A 20708-nucleotide genomic window follows, 5' to 3' on the forward strand; every position below is an offset into this window, starting at 1 on the left:
ATTGGCTCTCTAGTCTTTATTTCTGCTAGTTTCATTGTTCATTTCTTTGGAAGAAGAAAATTTGAAGCTCTGTTTGCTGTACAATAAGTGATTGCTAGAGTCTTTTCTTTTAGTAATTTTAATTAATTAATTTATTTGTTCTAATTTGTTATACATGACAGCAGAATGCATTTCAATTCAAATATACAAATGGAGATCAAGTTTTCATTTTTCTGTTTGTATGACTGCAAGAATCTTTACAGCCTCAATTTATCAGCTATACATGATGAACCTTGGAGGCATGAGACTGAAGATTAGTCCCCAATTTAACCACCTAACAAGCCAGATTCCTGGCTCAGTAGATCAATATGGGCCCAGCAATTTCAAATAAACCCCCAGGCTATGGCGGTATCCTTGTTCTACAGACATTTCCAATGGCATTGAATTAAGATTAGGGGGCAGGGCTCTAAAACTAAGAAAGTCCCATCATAGTGAGATAAGATAAAGGCTCTGACTCTTCTGGATACATATAATTTGAAGATGTTAAAAAAATCAACGTTTAGCTTATATTGGAATATCTAGAATCCTTTGGTTTCAGATTTATACCTGTTCTGTGTTTTTAATGATATAGTATCCTAGCCAATTTGTATACATAAAGTCCTTGTTGTTTTTTTATAGCTTAAAGTACTCCTGGGAAATGTCACCATTAATCTGGAAACTAGATCTACAGTTACTTGTGATAAAAAACTGCAATTTCTTCTGTTCCACTTGTGTATAAAGCTTTTAGATTCTCTGTTAGAAATGTTGGTTAAGAATCTGTTTTTTTCTCAGAAAAAAAACAAAGAAATTTATTTGAGTGCCACATGATGTAGAGTTACACACATGAACCTAGGAAAGTTATGTCCGATTCATTCTACTGGCTTTCCTATTCCCATCTACCCGCCCTTCCCCCCACTCTCCCCTAATCCAGTGAATCTCCACTCCCCATCTCATCGTTCCACATATCAGAGAGAACATTAGGCCTTTGGTTTTCTGGAATTGATTTTTTTCACTTAGCATGATAGTCTCCTGTTCAAACCATTTACCGGCAAAATGCCATAATTTCATTCTTCTTTATAGCTTAGTAATATTCCATTGCGTAGATGTACCACATTAAGAACTTCATTCCTTAAAATGATACAAATAAGAGATTTCTTTTCAACATCCCTTCTGTCGTCTCCTTCTAAAAGACTGTGCTTTTAATCTCTACCTGAAGAAGCAACATTTTAAAAAATCAGCCTGGAACTAAATAAAACACCAGAATCTGAAATCCCACCACACACCACCTGCCATCTACCAGGGTGCCATCGACCCTCCTCTCAGCCCTAGGCAAGGTTCTCACCTGCATAAGCTGCTGCTTCAGCTTCTGAATCTCGGAGATGTTCAGCTCACTGAACAGGTCCGAGACCGGGTGCAGGGACTCCCCCTTCCTCAGGGGGGGCGCCCGGTAGTCTCCGTTCAGTTTCACCAGCGGCCCGTGGAGGTGCCCGTTCATCTTGTCGTCGTTGTTGGGCTCGCCCCCGTCCTCGGTGAACTTGAGGCCGTCGACCGAGAGGCTGATGTGGTTGTCGCCGAGGGTGATGTACTGGGAGAGCTCCTTGCGCAGGCTGTTCTTCTGCTCCCTCTCGTTCTTCAGCGTCTCCAGCGCCTCCTCCAGCTGGTGCTCGGCGATCTCCTTCAGCCGGAGGGCGTCCTCCAGCTGGCTGTTGAGCAGCACCGTCTCCTCCTCGAACCGCTTGATCTCATGCTTCAGGCCCTCGTACTCCACCTGAATTAGATAGGACAAGGAAGATTCATAGAACTAAAAGTTGGGTCTTACAAAACTGCCACCAGGCGCTCTAGTGGACTTAATCACTAAAAAAGACGACAACATTCGTCTACAAAATGAACCACATACACTTGATTTCTTTTTTCCAGATGCTAGGGATTGACTCCAGGGCCTTATCCATGTTAGGGAGGCACCCTACCCCTGAGCTATACCCCCAGCTTGAAATAAATCATAAAAAGCAACAGTATTTCCTTAAGATAACAGAGGATGATTTCCTTAGAAATTATATATGTAATGAACACACACACACACACACACACATAATTATATATAATTAGCATCTAATAGCATGATGACATTGTCGCTTTTTCTAATTTATTTTGGTAACAGAAATCTATATAAGTCTATAATTTAATTCTTAGCAGGATGAAAAAGTTTTCTACTGTTCTAGGATTTCTTTTATAGGATCCAATCGTCAAAAGAGGAAATTGTTTGCCTAATAAATCAGAATTTTTTTTTTTTGCTAATAATTTATCCAAATACAATCCATGGAAAGATTTTTATCATCATCACTGTTACTTTTAAAAATGTCATTATTTATAAATAGGAAACTTTTATACCCAGGGATAAATTAAGTTAAAAGAATACAATAAAAAAATCTCAATAAGATATGTTTGAGATTAAGATGAGAAAGCAAAGAAAGTTTATATAGGCTTAAGGATCAAATCTGAAAGAGCGCCTGCTATTCCAGCAGTTCAGGAGGCTGAGGCAGGAGGATCACAGGTTCAAAGCCAGCCTCAGCAAATTAGTAGGGCCCTAAGCAACTTAGCGAGACCCTGTCTCTAAATAAAATATGAAAAAGGGCTGGGGATGTGGCTTGGTGGTTAAGCACCCCTGGGTTCAATCCTGGTACAAAAAAAAAAAAAAAAAAAAGAAAGAAAGAAAGAAAGAAAAATCTGAAAGAAAAGGGGCAAGTTATTCAATAACAAAACATATCTATAGTGTTATCAATATAATATTCTTTTGAGTTGTAATCAAGTGGGAGCCTGCTCAGACGACTTCCTGGCCATGAAAACCCACAGGTGACAGAGATCTCTCTTCTGAGCTGCTGGGCCTTCCTGGGACTGTTTCCTTGGCACTTGTCACATGTCACCATTCCATAAACATTTTATTTCTACAACTACCTTGAAATCCGCCTGGAGAAAGGATTTTTTATTCACTAAGGTGTCCCTCATAGTGCTTCAATGTTCCCTCACAGTGTTTAAAACAAAATTCTGCTCTTCAATAAGCATTTGCTGAATAACCGTGAGTGAAAAAATAAACTAGAAAAACAAAGACATCCTGCTATTGGATGCTCAAATAAACTGTTTGGCTTTATATTTAATTTTGGTATTTATTAGTTTGAACTTAAATTTTAAAAAAGATTTTAAGAATTGCAATCTGTATTTGGGGTAAAAATGAGAGTTCATAACCCACTTGATTCTAATGTATGAAATATGATATGTCAAGAGCTTTGTAATGTTTTGAACAACTAATAAAAAAAAAGAGAGAGAGATCATAAACCACTACTTTTCATGTATTTTTATCCCCCTCACATAATCTTGGTGTGATCACTTATCTTGCAAATGTTAGAATACGGGTTTGGTGGGGATGCAGGTTTGGCTGATGTAGCAGAGACCTACAGGAGACTGTCTCAGTGGAGATGAAAGTTTTCCTCTCATGTAACAGTATGGAGGCAGACTGTCAAGACCAGTGGGGAATCTCTGCTCCAGGAGGTTACCAGGGACCAGGCTCCTCCACTCTTGTTACCCTGACTTGTACTTGGTCCATGAGCCAAGCTGGCTTGCCATCTTGATCCTGTGCCTGGCAGTGGGCTGAAGTAAGTAAGGGGCACACCCTCTGCCTTTCCAGAAACATCCCATCGTTCCCATATTGCTTTTTCTCATATTCTATTGGTCAGTACTGACCCTATGATACACTTTAATGCAAGGGAGCTGGAAGCATGTAGCTTTTACTCTGTGCAGCCTTGGGCCCAGTTAAAACTGGGAAATACAATGGGGAGAAATGAAAACCAAAACTCGTTGTTACAGAAGGTCATTGGAGCACTGTGGGGCATGGTCTGTAAAGACACGTATATAAAAGAAGTTTCCAGGAATACTAGATACATATGTGAATAAGCATAGTGGTATTTCATTAAAGAATATGTTTACCACATTATACAGCATATAATAAACTCTGTAAGGCACATGAATAAAAGATGTTTTCAAGAATGCTATGTGTATATATGAATAAGGAGAGTGTTATTTCAATAAAAAGAATGTGTTTACCACAGTGTGGTACCTGGAATACATTATGTAAAAAACCCTATAAAAGACATTTCTAAAGAAAAAAAAGGTAATTAGAATTTCAACATGTCAGTGATAGAATTACTCAGAAGAGTCAATCAAGGAGGTATATGTCTATTATTTATAATGATAATTATAGAATGCTAATTGTTCTACCCTAAATATATCTGAATAAATATAAGGAAACATAACAAATCAATTCATGGCATACTACCAATAATTGTCCTCTAAAGGAAATTTCTGTGTTTCATATTAACTACATTACTTAGGATTGTGAACACTTGATGGGAGAATAAATTGCCTGATGGGGAAAATGCATAAATGAGCATTTAAATAGCATATAACAGCCATGATGACGTGCAAATAAAATATACTTGTGTGTGTGTGTGTGTGTGTGTGTGTGTTCCTGGCCTGTGTGCATACAAGTTAAATGCTCTACTACTGGGCTATACCCGTCACTGAAATATACTTTTCAAAATTCCAAGGAGTTGTTACCTAGCCTAAAGCATCTGATAATTTGACAGTCCCTAGCCACCAGCCATACTCCCGAATTAATGTGTTCCATGGGAAGGTTAAGAAAGGAACACCTGTTTTCTCAGTCTTTCAGCAAGTATTTGTGAATAGATGCTTAAAGAGGGAGTAAGACATGCTATTTAGATATTATTTAGAAAACAATAAATAGCTAATAGAAAAACAAAACTTCAGAAGGGAAAAACCCCTGGAACCAAGCATCTTACAATGGCAGTAGCTTTGCTGCTGGAGAAACCTGCAGCCAGGCTGGGGTACACAGCGTGGGGGGAGGATCAGTACAAAGTAAGTTTCAGACTGATTTTGTGATTGAATGCCAGTTGTCTCTTCACAAAAACCTGTGGCATTTGTACACAAAATATTATGCTCAATTCATTAATTAGAGTATTTATGATGCTAATGGCTTTAAATAAAAGCCAATAGTAGGGGAAAACTCACAGCATTTCCTTATCTGGGACAGACTTGGAGCTACCTTGTACCCATGTGTCAGGGAATAAGCCCAAACAGCTTGTACAGAAAATGATTTTGAATTGGTTCAACATTTAATTGGGGAAATTATCATCTGACATCTAGAAAGTAAAATTGAAGAGATGTATACATTTTCCTCAAAACTCCCGAGTTTCCCTGTTTCAATTCCTGGTAGAAGGGTCTGGGTAAATGGTAAACAGTGATCAGCCACATTCATAAAATGAATTCCCTTAGAAACAGCTTCTAGGTTAATGAACACAGGCAGGGTACCTTGGCAGTCTCCCAAGGACCCCTAATCCCGGCTCTCATTAACCCCTGAGATGAATCAGCCCACCACACAGGACCACAGGGAGGCTGTCTGCTCCTGTTCCTGTCTGAGCAGAGAAAAGGGAGGAAGGAAAGGCAATTTAAATATTTGTACTTCAAGCAAAGTTCTCTTCATTCTTCATCAGTGACAAAAACCAAAACTACACCAAAAACAAACAAAAGAACCCCAAAGTCCCCACCCACTCGCGCACACACATTCACACACACAAAAAAAATCCTTCTCATTTTAAGAAGTATTTTTTGAGGGTTCTGGGGATTGAACCAGGACCTTGCACATGCTAGATAAACGCTCTACCACTGAGCTGTATCCCCAGCCCTTTTAAAAAATTTTATTGTGAGACCAGGTTTCACTAAATTATTAAGGCTGGCTTTCAACTTTTAATCCTCTGCCTCAGCCTTCCAAATAGCTGGGATTTTAGGTATGCACCACCATACCCAGCTGAGAAGCATATTTAAAAAAATTCCTCTAAGTATTAATTTCTGCACTGCAAGCTCATTTACCCCAGCCAAAATAAGACCTGGGATGCCTGTGTTAGGCAGTAGATAGTAATGAGCAGCAGAATGCAAACCAATAGCATGGCATGGTCATGAGTTTTCTTTACTTTTTTTTTTTTTTTGTTACCAGAGATTGAATCCACTAAGCCACATCTCCAGCCCTTTTCACTTCTTATTTTGAGACAGGGTCACACCAAGTTGCTTAAGGCCTCACTAACTTGCTGAGGCTAGTCTCGAACTTGTGATCCTCCTGCCTCAGCTTCCCGATTTGCTGGGATTATAAGAGTTCATTCTCGTGCTCAGCTTCTTTAAATTGTTTTTAAGGCAAATGAACAAATAAGTAACCTATACAAAAATAACAGGTGCACAAACCCTGAGAATAAATAGGTGGAAACAAAGGGAGCCAATCAAACAGGTCAAGAAAGAAAGATCAATGAGGCTAACTCCTGACAAGGTCTACTTGGGTCATTGTGAAGTTAGGATTTGTGGCCATAAGTTTCTCAATATATTTCAAAAGACAAATTTCTTTAATGACACAAGTGCACTAAGGTAGTTTGGCCACCGAACCCAGTCCCTACATTAACATAGGACTGACTTGTAAATGAAGCCACTCTGAATAGGAGGCCACCATGACAGGTCTGGAGAGGACCAACTAGGGTCAAAGACTCCACTGTCCAACACAAAGGAGGAGCTCAACACATGACTGCGGAAGAGTGCGGAAGGTGAACCCCAGTTCCCAAGGCAAATATGTAACAGCAATAAATTTGGAAGCCACACTGTTTCCTTTGTCACTCTCTGCTCAGAAAGGACCCACCCTCTTGAGAGTGCTCTCTGCTTCAACCTAACTTTACTTTCACTAGAATAAAATTCTTTTGCATGGCTTTTCTTTAAATTCTTTAAATTTTCTTTTGCTGGGACACAAGAATGGAGGTTTGGAGCTTCAGCTCCCTACTCTCCTGTGACATGTGGGTCTGCTGGCCTCTGGTGCATGGGGTGTTCAGTGCTCAAAGGGGAAGGAAAGAGGTAAAAACACAGGGAATTTCCTGACAACCCTTTTTGATGGGCTGAATCTACCCCCTGTTCTCATCAGTAGACATCTTGTTTCCCCAGCAACTCCAAAGCTAAGTGGCAATGATTAGAAACCAAATTTTAATTGTGTCAATTCATATTTTTCTTTTTTCCTCTTAACATTTTTTTCCCCCACCAGTGCTAGGGATCAAACCCAGGGCCTCATATCAGCTAGGCAAGAGATCTACTACTGAGCTAAATCCCTAGCTCATTAACTCTAAAAGTATATACTGGCTGTTTTCCAAGTTTACCAAGGTCAAGAATCATGCCTTATGAATTCTTGTACCTTTCCAGCCTAGTACAATGCTGGGCACACCTGAACTGAGAGGTTATGATAGCATATAGACCAAAGTAGAGGTCATGGCTGAGGAAGCTCCTTAAAAAGAATTTGGATATCCAAGTTGCCTTTACTTAACTACTCGATACAGCTGTATTCATAAATGGATTCTTCTCATATTACAGATTTGAGAATTCAATTAGTAATAACTATGCAAAAACATGTTGCAAAACAATTAGTAAAAGGAAGCCATGTAAGCCTTACTACAGAAAAAAAATTACATAATTATGTAAATGTACATCTTTAGAATCAGGGTACAGGGTACAGCTGAAAAAGAAATCGGGCACTTGATTTCTTATGCTTTTGTTCCTGCTGGTATATACTTTATAATCCCTTTCCTTCTATGATTTAAAAGCAATTTACCAAAAAAGGGAAAGGAGAGGGCTGGTGTTGTGGCTCAATGGTAGAGTGCTCACCTAGCACGAGTGAGGCACTGGGTTTGATCCTCAGCACCACATAAAAATAAAATAAAGATATTATGTCCACCTAAAACTAAAAAATAAATTTTAAGAAAAAGGAGAGAGGGAGGGAGGGAAAAAGGAAGGAGGGAAGAAGGAAGCAAAAAGAATGAGACAAGTGATTGTAGGGAGACCTTAAGCTTGTAGAATGAATAGCTTACAGACCCAGGCTTTTAACTGGAAGTTGTCAGATTTAGTTTACTGTAATGGGCTTAACTTAACTGCTGAAATAAAATCAACCAAAATTCTCCTTTGTATCTTTATTAGTAAAGCTTTATTGTAAATCATACTCCTTATAGGTGTATTTTTTTCCTTCTACATTGTAGCTGAAATAGGAAAGTTGAGAAATTTCAGTACATAAATATTACATAAAAAGATTAAGGGATTATAAAAAAAAAATTTGACAAGCTCCTCCCTAAGAAATAGAGGTGATGGAACTAGAGTTGTCAGAATCTGTGGATCCATCTGTGTGTATCTAAAAGAAACCTTCTTAAATCTCACCTGGTTCTGCTTTAACGTGGACACTAGTTTCTGCAAAGTGATATTCTCTTCTTCTAGTTCAGTGTAGTCCTGAAGGAGCCGGGCCTCCCGGAACTTATATTCTCGAATTTCATCCTTCATCCGTATTCTCTGTAGCTCCACCATCTCATTGTTCTGAAACAACAGAATAAACAATCAATATAAAACTTCCTTATTCTAGATTTCATAAAGTACAGAGACAGTTCTACTGTCAATAATAATAATAATGCCTCGTGGGGCAAAATGGCCAACTGCCTTTTCTGAATGGCAATTTAGTGATATCTAATTTCTTTAAATTTATTTGTTAAATTTTAATTTGTTATATATGACAGTAGAATGCATTACACTTCATATTACACATAGAGAGCACAATCTTTCATATCTCTAGTGTACACAAAGCAGAGCCACACTATTTGTGTCTGCATTCATGTACTTGGGGTAGGGATGTCCATCTCATTCCACGGTCTTTTACCCACCATCCCTCATTCCCCCCCTTTTTTTGAGATGGAGACCTGATGTGTTACCCAAGCCTGTCTCAAACTCCTAGGCTCAAGCAATCTCCCACCTCAGCCTTCCATGTAGGTGGGTGGGACTATAGGCATGCATCACTATGCCCTGCCTATCTGTCAAAAGTTTAAAAGCACATATATGTGACTCAGCAATTCAATGTCTAAAGATCATTCTTAAATATATTCTCATATAGGTAAACAAAAAGAAAAATTCATGTATGCTTACACAAAGAATTAGAAATAGTTTAATTTTTGCTATTTTGAGGAATGATGAAATATGTATTCATTGTACACTACAAAATTATTTTAAAAAATGAGAAAGAATGAGTAAGAATTCTATTTTGCAAAAATGGAAATATAGTTATAATATATAATTAAATATGAAAGCAAGTTATAGATTAGTATGCATATTAGGATCTCAGGTGTGTTAAAAAATAAAAACAGTGTACACACACACACTCACACCACAACACTTTCATGTCATAAATATATTTTTAAGAATACCCTGCAAAACTGTCAATAGTGATTATTTAGAAGGGGTTGGATTAGACAAGCCAAAGGGATGAGCAGAGGTGACCATTACTTTGATTCTTATATCCTTCTGAGTCATTTCAAAAGTTTTGACAACAAATATGTATTGCCAGGTCTTATGTGTAAAGATTCATGATATTAATAAAGCAATTAAGGGCTGGGGTTGTGGCTCAGAGGTAGAACACTTGCCTAGCATGCATGAGGCGCTAGGTTCAATCCTCAGCACTACATAAAAATAAAAAAAAGATATTGTGTCCACCTACAATAAAAAAATAAACATTTTTTAAAAAATAAAACAATTAAGTAAAATATTTAATTTTCCCCCTAAAACTTTGTGCAAGTATAAGCTATGTTTTAGTACAAAATATATAATAGGTATCTACACTAATGGGTATTTACACTTATACATGCAATATATTCATAATCATGGAAAGAGGGTTATGTTTTCTTTTAATTCAGGATCCATGAGATTATTTTCCTATTTAAACAAAGAGAAATATTACACATATTTTTAAAAGGTACTGTAGGAAGCAAAGACATTTTCTTTTATAATACTTTGATATCCATAAGGTAAAAAATGAATCATGACCACATTTGGCCTCTGGGCCACAATCTACCAACTCTTGATATAATATTATATAGGGTTGACAATGTTGTTATTTGCAACATGAGTGAATCTCATTAATATATTGTTGACTGAAAGAAGCCAGGTGCAAAGAGTAAACTGTATGATTACATGTACAAAAGGATTTTTTTTGCACTTCATGCATCTTTTTAATAGAAATTAAATTATTCACTTAATGTATATAATGTAGTGTTTGTTCTCTAATCTAGCAGCTTTTTTACATTCACTTCTGAGTCTCATGGGAAATGTTTTTCAGCATCAAGATGTGGGTGGATGAGGGAGCAATGGTAGCATCAACTGAAAGGGATGAAGTTCATCTGCAGCTAATAATATGGAAGAAGAAACACAGACCCATAATAGTATTGTGCTTTATTAGGAAGATCAGAATTAACCCAATCCATACAGACTTCTTCTAAGCTGAGAATACACATGGAAAGAGATGACTTTACTGAGACTAACAGCCTTATTACTAAGATTCATCAGGGGAGAATCCATAAACTATGGCAGGGTATCCAAGAATGCCCTCTGGTTGGCCAATGCTATCCATTTCAAGACTGCAAGGAAATGAATGCTGCCCAACTACATCTCCATGATAATCATTGAAGGAATCATGGCTCCTTTAGAGGGAATTAATCAATCTGAATTATAGAAATAGTTAGGTCTTTCAAGAATATCTCTGTTATGGACATATGCTCAATTCAATCATCACCATACAAGTACTGCTCACTCTCGTCCATCTGGTGGCTCTATACCATATCCAGCCACTAAGAGTTATGCCAGCAAAACTTCTCGCTCTGAAATTTCTTAGCCCATTCTTCATCATATTCCACTACAATATATAGCATATTACAGACCTCTCAGATTTCACTATTTTTTTTTATCATGCATGATGTCTACAAGATATGCTGAAGCCTGGGTCCCCTTGATTATGACATTTCTCAGGGCTTGGTGGAAAACCAACATACAAACTCATTGTCTTAAGGTCAAGCAATTAGAAATTTGATGTGTGCAGGGATTATTCTAGATTTTGCTAGCAATGTAGTATAAGAGTCATCCATAGATATAGTTCTAATCATTATAACCACTTGTAAAACAAAGTCATTTTCTGCAGCACCTGGTTTTCGTTTATCCTTGAGGTATGGAACTAACTGGTACTATTTAAGAGCTGACTCCCATCTAAATCTGTAATGGGTCAAATTTGCAAGAGTTCCCAAACATTCATCACAAACTTCCTCTTCATCATTAGAGATCTGGGCTGCAAGGTCCCCAACAAAATCAATAAACACATTTTTAGTTGGTCCATCATGCTCGGAAATGTTTCTAATCATTTTCATCAGCAATTGATCCTTAAAGTTCAGAAGCCTTTTCAAGACATCTTCAACCCATTCCTTTAGAAAGATTCCCAAATAAACAACCTAATGATGCATCTCAAGGCCCTTGGAAAAGAAGAACAAGCCAAGTCCAAAGGAAGGAAATAATTAAGATCAGAGCTAAAATTAATGACCTTGAGAATAAAAAATAACAACACAAAGGATCAATGAAACAAAGAGTTGGTGCTTTGAAAAGATAAACAAGATGGATAAGCCCTTAGCCAAACTAATCAAAAGAAAAAAGGGAGAAAATCAAATTAATGAAATTAAGAGATGAAAAAGAAGAAATCACTACAGATATCTCAGAAATCCAGCAGATCATTAGGGCCTATTTTGAAAACTTATATTCCAACAAATTGTAAAACCTAGAATAAATGGGTACATTTCTAGACAAATACAATCTGCCAAAACTGAATCAAGAGAACAAAAAACAAAAACAAACAAAGAAAAAAATTAAACAGACCAATAACTTGTAATGAGATATCAGCAGTAATAAAACGCCTTCGAGGGGCTGGGGTTGTAGCTCAGTGGTAGAGCGGTTGCCTAGCATGTGTGAGGCACTGGGTTTGATTCTCAACACCACATAAAAAAATAAAACAAATAAAATAAAATAAAGGCATTCTGTCCATCTACAACTAAAAAAAAAAAACAAAAAAAACAACCTTCGAACAAAGAAAAGCCCAGGACCAGATGGATTCTCAGTGAATTCTACAAAACCTGAAGAAGGACTAATGCCAATTCTCCCAAATTATTCCATGAAATAGAAAGGGACGGAACATTTCCAAATTCACTCTATGAAACTGTTCTCACACACTCAAAACAGATAAAGATTCATCAAAGAAAGAAAACTACAGACCAATATCACTAATAAACTTAGATATAAAAATACTTAATAAAATATTACAAATCATGTTCAACAACATATTAATAAGATTATATACAATGATCAAGTTGGTTTTATTCCAAGAGATGTGAGGATGGTTTAATATATGCAAATCAATAAATGTAATTCATCACATAAACAGAATTAAGGACAAAAATCACTTAGTAATCTCAATAGATGAAGAGAAGGAATGTGACAAAATTCTGTACCCATTCATGATAAAAACACTGAAGAAACTAGGTATAGAAGAAACCTACCTCAACATCATAAAGGCCATCTACGAAAACCCAAAGCCAGCCTCACAGTAAATAGGGAAAAACTGAAAGCATTTCCTTTAAAATCTGAGACAAGACAAAGGTGTCCACTCTCAACACTACTATTTAATATAGTGCTAGAAGTTCTAACCAGAGCAATTAGGCAGGAGAAGACAATAAATGGGATAAAAATAAAAAAGGAAGATGTCAAGTTATTACTGTTTGCAATGATATGATCCTATACATAGAATATCTAAAGAATTCCACCAAAAGACTGCTAGAGCTAATAAACAAATTTGGCAGAGTAACAAAGTCAAGATTTTAAAAAATCAATAGCTTTCCTATATACCAACAACAAATCTGCTGAGAAAGAAATATACCAACAACAAATCTGCTGAGAAAGAAATCAGGAAAACAATTCTATCCACAATAGCCTCAATAAATAAATAAATAAAATACCTAGGAATGAATTTAACCAAGGAGGGAAAGACCTCTACAATAAAAACTGTAGAAATCAAACAATTGAAATGTTTTGAAAGAATTGAATAATATCTCAGTCATGAGAGAGACCTCCATGTTAATGGATAGGCAGAGTTAATATTGTTAACATACTACCAAAAGCAATACACAGATTCAATGCAATCCCCATCAAAAACCAGTGACATTGTTTACAGAACCAGAAAAAAACAGTCCTCAAATTCATTTTGAAGAATAAAACTGCAGAATAATTCAAAGCCCAAAAAAGCAATGCTGGAGGCATCACAATACCTGTCTTTAGGAGGCATCACAACACCTGTCTTTAAATTATACCATAGAGCTATAATAACAAAAACTGCATGGTACTGGCATAAAAACAGACACATAGACCAATGGCACAAAATAGAAGACACACAGACAAACCCACAGATCTATTGTCATCTGTTCCTTGACAAAGGTGCCAAAAACATACATTGGAGAAGACAGCCTTTAGAAAAAAAAATTATTTTTTAGTTGTCGTTGGACACACTACCTTTATTTTACTTATTTATTTTTATGTGGTGCTGAGGATGGAACCCAGGGTCTCGCACGTGCGAGGCAAGCGCTCTACCGCTGAGCCACAACCCCAGCCCAAGACAGCCTTTTTATCAAATGGTGCTGGGAAAACTAGTTATCCATATGTAGAAGAATGAAACTAGACCCTTATCTCATACCCTGCACAAAAAGCAACTCAAAATAGACCAAACTCCTAGGAATTAGATCAGAAACCATGCAACTCCTCATAGAAAATGTAGGGTCAACATTCCAACATGTTAGGCATAGGCTATGACTTTCTCCAGGGGACCTCGAAAGCTCAGAAAATAATGCCAAGAGTTAATAAATGGGATGGCATCAAATTAAAAAGCTTCTGCAAAACAAAGGAAACAATTAGAAATGTAAAGAGATAACCTACAGAAGGGAAGAAAATCTTTGTGACTTACTCTTCTGATAAGGGTTAAAATCTAGACTATATAAAGAGTTCAAGGAACTTTACACCAAAAAAATCAAATAACCCAACTAATAAAATGGGCAAATTAATTAAAAAGACGACTTATTTAAAAAAGAAATACAAATGGCCAACAAATACATTAAAAAATGTTCAACATCATTAGAAATTAGGGAAATGCCAAAAAAAAAAAAAACTACACTGAGATTTCATCTCATGCCAGTCAGAATGACAGCCATCAAGAATACAAACAAAAATAAATGCTGGAGAAAATGTAAAGGAAAAAATATTTTTACACTATTGGTGGGAATGTAAATTAGTACAACCACTATGGAAATCAGTATGGAAGCTCCTTAAAAGACTAGGCATGGAATCACCATATGACCCAGCTATACCACTTCTCGGTATGTAATCCTAAAAAATTAAAATCATCTTACTACAGTGATACATGCACACACATATTTGAAGCAATAGACAAACTATAGGACCAGCCTAGGTGTCCATTGATGAATAAATGGATAAAGAAAATGTGGAATTTTATTCGGTCATAAAGAAAAATGAAATTATGACATTTGTAGGGAAAATGGATGGAAAATGAAATTTGTAGGAAAATGGGTGGAACTAGAAATCATTAGGTTAAGTGAACAAAGTCAAACTCAGAAGTATCAAGGGTCATACGTTTGCTCTCATATGTGGATGCTAGAAAGGCAAAAGGAAAAGAAAGTTGTGAATGGGGGCAGGAATCTTATGAAAAAATCAAAGGGAGATCAGTAGAGGAAAGGAACCAACAGGTGGGAGGCAGGAAATGCTGGGGACTGAAACTGGCCAAATTATAATGTTATACTGTGTGCACGTACTAATATGTCACAACAAATCCCACCAATATATACAACTATAATGTATGAATAAAAAATGTGGAAGAATATTTTTTAAAAGTTCAAGAACATGCTATGTGGGTTGGTCTTTCCAAAACAGATATGTCCTGACTCCTAGAGTCTTTACAACAGGGAAGGTTAAAATGAGGATATCAGGGTTGGCCCAATCCAATAGACTGATAGCCTTATAAAAAAAAAAGGAACATGGGCCACAGAAGCCAGAGGCAGACTACGTGAAGACACACAAGGAAAAAGACAGCTCATGATCACAGGCAGAGACCGGAGTCAGTCCTTTACAGCCAAGGAACCACAAGGCCACCAGCACACCAGTGCTAGGAAGGGAGAAAGGAAGGTGGCCCCAGGAGCCAACAGAGGGAGCTCTACCTTGCTGATACCTTAATCTCAGACTTCCAGCTCCAGAACAAACTGTGAGACAATAAATTTCTGCTGGTTTTTTTTTTTTTTAAATCATCTATTCTTTAGTTGTAGTTGGACACAATACCTTTGTTTTATTTATTTTTATGGGGTGCTGAGGATTGAACCCAGGGCCTTGCACATGCTAGGTGAGCGCTCCACCATTGAGCCACAATCCCAGCCCCAAATTTCCACTGTTTGAAGCCACTAGTTTATAGTAGTTTGTTGGGGCTCCCTAAGAAGTGACCGCACATGCAAAACTAATTGGTGACAGAAGTTGGCATAATATTATCTTTGCAGGAAGAGGAGTGACATCTGCAAGCACTACAAAGATTTAAAAGATCTCTGTTCCTAGCAGAAGGTCAAACCTTAAGAGAATTGCTGATTTTCCTGTGTATACTTACCAATGCCCCTTATCTAGCTTCATTTTCTACAGATCTTGATTTTGAGTAGCCCCTTTGACTTTGGTTTTTATAAGCACCTCTCTGTCTGAACATGGTGATTTTTTTTCTACTGACTCTGTTTCTCAGTACAGCTCTCCCTGGTTCTTCTATGCTTATGTGAAAACAGCAAATCATAAACTCATAATTTTTTCACATGCAAACAGAAATCTCAGCTCCAAAATCATGGATTGTGTGCTGGCTAATGAAAAGGTCATTCTAAGGCAGGTACTGCATTCTCTGTACAGAGGTTGTTAGCTCAGAGTCTTGGGAGGATGAAGCATTGTTGACTCAAACGAGGAGACAGATGACAAAGGAAAAATTATTCTGATCTTTATTAAATTAGCAAGGAAGACTTTATCGGAGACCACTGCAGCTGAAAGGAGGAGAGAGTGGCTCAACTGTGAATATAGCAAGGGGAAGTGGGGACTTAGAGCTAAGGATCATGGTGAGGGGGTCAGCAGATGGAAAATGACTAAAAGGAGACAAGGATGGTAGGAGGGCTCTTGCTAAGCTGGACCAATAGAACTCCTGCTGATGGCAGTTCAAGGACCAAGGCATCAAAAAGGTAGGGGATGAAGAACTTGGTTGGATATGAAGGGTAATCAGGTTATCAAGGTCAGGGGCTAACTTAGCAGGACTCTTTGTGACAACTGACTGGCAGGCCAAAGACAAGAAGGGAGGGCAGGGCTGAGACCTAGGCTAAAAGAGGAGTCAGTGAAGCTTCACTAAATTTTGGTCGAGGACAGAGAGTGTGTCATGGACAGTCATGCTCTGTACTATGATAAGAGAGTTTGCAAAACATCTGCCTTGGTGTCAAGAGAACGTAAATAAGAGAGTTTGCAAAACATCTGCCTTGGTGTCAAGAGAACATAAATGGTAATTTGGGCAGGGCCAAGGCCCTTTTGGCATCAGATTTTGATCTATTCCATATCTTGTCATCATAAAAACTAGATTTTAAGGAATTTCCCGGAAGTATACAGACCTCATCAATTCACTGTAATCTTCTGTGGAATGTAATGATCAATCCTGAGGCTATACCAACCAATGGGTTGTCCTGGAAACCTGCATTCAGCTTACCATGTGTCCTATCACGTGTGTATGAGCAATCTGAGCTCCTGGTCAGTTGGACTGCTTCAGACGTCTGGGTCCTCTCTCATTAGTTCTCATTATGATAAATTAATAATTCTACCAGTCGCTTCTTAGACTTCTTAAAAATTTGCCTATGTCTGCTCCCCTAGTTGACTTCAGCTTAATCCCTCCTTTTGAGCCTCACTCTCTGCATCAATGACCTCTGATAGGGATTCTGCTCTGCTGTAAGCAATGAGTTACTGCAGCCCAGAAGTGTTATGAAGATAGTTTGCCAACTTAAAAGAACCTGATGAATGGCTTCTACAAATTTTCTAAAAAACTAAAAGACAGACTTCTGCTTCTAACCTTGCTACAGGAGACTATCTCAAGCACATTTGACCAGGTTTATGAAACAGTAAATAGTGGCATATAATCCTGTGAGAATGTGGTTTTCCCAGCTTTGGAAAGCTACTGCTCAAGCATCCAATACAAGCAAAACTCTGATATCATATAATAGATGAATAGAATAGCAAAAAGAACACACTTAATTCAGGTAAGATCATACAAAAGGGTTAGCAACAACCCCCAAAGGTCATAAAATACAATTTACACACAAGGCCTACTTTTCCTGCTCCGGGGAGGCCCTCTGCCACAAGGCCTGGCCTGCCTCTCCCTCTACTGCTCTGCCCCTGGGCACTCAGCTCTGGCCCTAGACCTTTCCTTCTGTTCCTCCACCTGCTGGACATGCCCACTTGGCTGCTGCCTTCAGCTTTCTTCACTCTGCCTTCAGACCACGGGCTTTCAGGCTCATCTTAGCCCTGTCCTCTTTGACAATGTGGTAAAGCCTCTGAACCTCTTCTTGGAACATTACTTTAAAGGTCATGAAAGTCAAGATAACAAAAGACACTGGCTATGTTAAAATATTTACAATAATTTAAAAAGTTATGATATGGTAGCTGGGTAGATCAGTATAATAATGGCCTGATTGGTTACACTTCCCCGAAGACAACCTGTGGAGTCTCTTTTCAAAGCGAGTCTGAACAGGCTTTCTGACTGGCTTTGACCCACACGACACAGAGGAAGTCCTGTGAGACTTCTGGATCCAGGCCTCCAGGGTCTCACAGTCCATGTTCTTGTCCTAGTCGAACTTTGCTGCCAGGAGAGGAAGCCCAGGTTAGCACACAGGGCCATGGGCCCAGCCATGGTCAGCACAGCTGCCAGGCCTTGGACTGCTTGGCCTTAGTGAGCTGCCGATGACTGCAGCCACGCTAATGAACCCAGCCAAGTCTCTAAGAACTTTCCAGCTGAGCACGGCCCAAACTGCTCACCACAGAATTATGGGTTATTGTTTCAACCCTAACCTAAATTTGGGGGTCATTTATTATACAATAATTCATAACTGGTACAGTGATACATGAGCTTCTTTATAAACACAATGTATAATCAGATTTTGTGGCAGATCTAAGAAATACTATAAGTTTGAAGCAATGACATTGCAAGATACCAGCAAAATCTAATTACTTTCTACTGATTACAAAAGTACCAGGAGCTGCTAATACCACTGGGGTTCGTTGCCTACATTCAAAAGCAAGAAAATGCCAAATTTCAGTCTGAATTTAATGAAAATAAACAATTATTTTCCCACCCAAGTTTAGAGGCCTCTCAAATTCTAGCTACAAACTTCCAGAACCTCTGTTAAGACACACTTAATGCTGCTTCTTGTCCATTCATGTCACAGTTCGAATGTCCTCTCCCCACAGCGGCCTTCCCTGAACAGCTACTAAACAGTCCCACCCCCAATCACCCTACATGGATCACTCTATGGATCAATATTTAGCACACAGTATGCACTAAAAAAAATAATAATTGTTGAAGGAATAACACTAGTCATTATTTGAAATTAGCTATTTACTAATTTTTATGCATTTTACATTAGATGATTACATTTCTTTTTGCTTCTGAATATAATGGACTGTTTCTATTTTGTTCATGGCTATGTCCCTAGTTCCTGGTAATCATGGAATAATAACACAGGTAAAGGAAGGATTAAACACAAATTTGAAAATATATGTTATTGCATAGATGATGGATCTTTGTCTTATTTTAGAGGGAGACACAAAAGGGAGAACAATGCACTTTGAAATAAAATATACCCAAATCTGTGAAATAACAAGCAAGATTTGTTATAATTCCTCTTCAATATACTGTGGAGCTTCTTGGAGGCAGAAACATGATTTCATGCTCTTTGGACATATGCTTTTGCAACATATGTACTCAATTAAATATAGAATAAAAAACAGTAGAGTTTCTCTAATTTAGCTGTGAGTTAAATTACAATATTTTATTGAATTGTTGTATTTGCAGAAACATGAAATCCTAATTGTTTTCTGTATCTTAAAAGATCTATCATTACCTGAGTGAGTGATAGACATTTATTTACTTTTCCTTATTTAATATGTATAACAATATTAGGAAGCCCAATAAATTGCATGCCGGTCACCTATATAAAATTGTAAAGAAAAATGTTAAGATATTAGAGGTTCTGTAAATGAGAATACATACATTGCAAAAAAAAAAAAAAAAAAAAAAAAAAAAAGTAATGGCCAGAAACCTGGCTTGTATATACTGGAAATTAACCATAAAATCTTTGTAAAACAGTAAATGTCAAGACAAATTTAAGACCACAGCAAAGTTAATGAGGATTACTAACAAATAACTCATAAAACAACTAATGAAAAAACAACTAATGAAAACTTGCAGTGCTAATTAAGGAAAAGGAAGAGCTTGGGACTAGCAGACCAGTTAATGTGGAAGAATCACTAGCAATAAAACAGGCACTGGGCCCAGGGAAAGAAAATGAGTCCTATTTATATCACTAAAGAAATCCTTGCTTTTTGAATTGCTGAAGATCACAATCCGTGGGGAAGGTTTTTTAATTCCACAATAAATCAAACAACCGTAGCTGTTTCTTTGCACCATTCACCACGCGGTTCACCTTGTGCATTTTTTTTTTCTTCCTAGCATAAGATGGTGTTGAGCTCTACTAAAAACTCCCAATGAAAACAATGAGAGCAAGAATAATAAAGCAGGAGAGAAAGGGGCGACGGTGGCCCAGGAGGGGGATGCACCCCCCTTCCTTTCCGATCAGCTTCCCCAGGGAGCAGGATCAACCTAAGAGGGTAGCTGTGGAAAGAACATCCTCTTTATTTGCATTGCCCTTTGGGTGGCTGCATACTTAGAGCACTATTTTAATCAATATTAAAAAGATTTCTTCTTGCAGTAATCATAAAAATTCCTTCTATTATTGGTAAGAAGGAATATTAAACATGAATCCTGGTTATCACACAAAGAACATATGAGAAATGCACATAAGTATGTAATAATAACAATGCCTTCCAGTTCCAATGTTCAGGGTCTCATCTATTCATTAATTTTTGCAGTGCTAAGGATTAGCACCCAGGGCCTCACACATGCTAAGCAAATTTTCTACCACTGACCTATGCCCTGGCCTTTTAGTGTCTTTTATGAATCAGTTATACTCATTGCCATGCTAGATTTTTGGAGGGGTACCAGGGATTGAACTCAGGAGCATTTGACCACTGAGCCACATCTCCAGCCCATTTTCCTATTTTGTTTAGATACAGGGCTTTACTGAGTTGCTTAGTGCCTCGCCATTGCTGAGGCTAGCTTTGAACATGATCCTCCTGTCTCGGCCTCCCAAGCTGCTGGGATTACAGGTGTGCACCATGGTGCCTGGCCATACTATATATTTTTTAAAGCTTTATTTATTTACTTTTAAGATAGGGTCTCATAATGTCACCAGGCTGGTCTAGAACTTCTGGGTTCAAGCCATCTTCCTGCCTCAGCCTCCTGCCTAGCTCTGACTTCAAGTATGCACCCCTGTGCCTGGCATCACATTAGCTCTGAATGTCAGACAGCTTGT

The 20708-nt window shown here is 37.9% G+C and overlaps 1 protein-coding gene across 4 annotated transcripts in view; it reads right to left on the reverse strand.

The window, feature by feature from the left end:
• Positions 1-20708, reverse strand: part of Bicd1 (BICD cargo adaptor 1) — a 230005-nt gene that overhangs the window by 53444 nt on the left and 155853 nt on the right. For 3 of the 4 annotated variants that reach the window (XM_077798934.1, XM_026412338.2, XM_026412336.2), the window contains exons 3-4: positions 8314-8466; positions 1361-1786 (exon numbers count right to left, since the gene is read on the reverse strand). In XM_077798934.1, the coding sequence (XP_077655060.1) occupies positions 1361-1786; positions 8314-8466 (579 nt within the window). Of the gene's footprint in view, positions 1-1360; positions 1820-8313; positions 8467-20708 lie in introns of all 4 variants that reach the window. The other variant, XM_026412337.2, reaches the window with a different exon arrangement.

The sequence above is a fragment of the Urocitellus parryii genome, chromosome 5 (assembly GCF_045843805.1).
Source record: "Urocitellus parryii isolate mUroPar1 chromosome 5, mUroPar1.hap1, whole genome shotgun sequence".
Classification (NCBI taxonomy): Eukaryota; Metazoa; Chordata; class Mammalia; order Rodentia; family Sciuridae; genus Urocitellus; species Urocitellus parryii.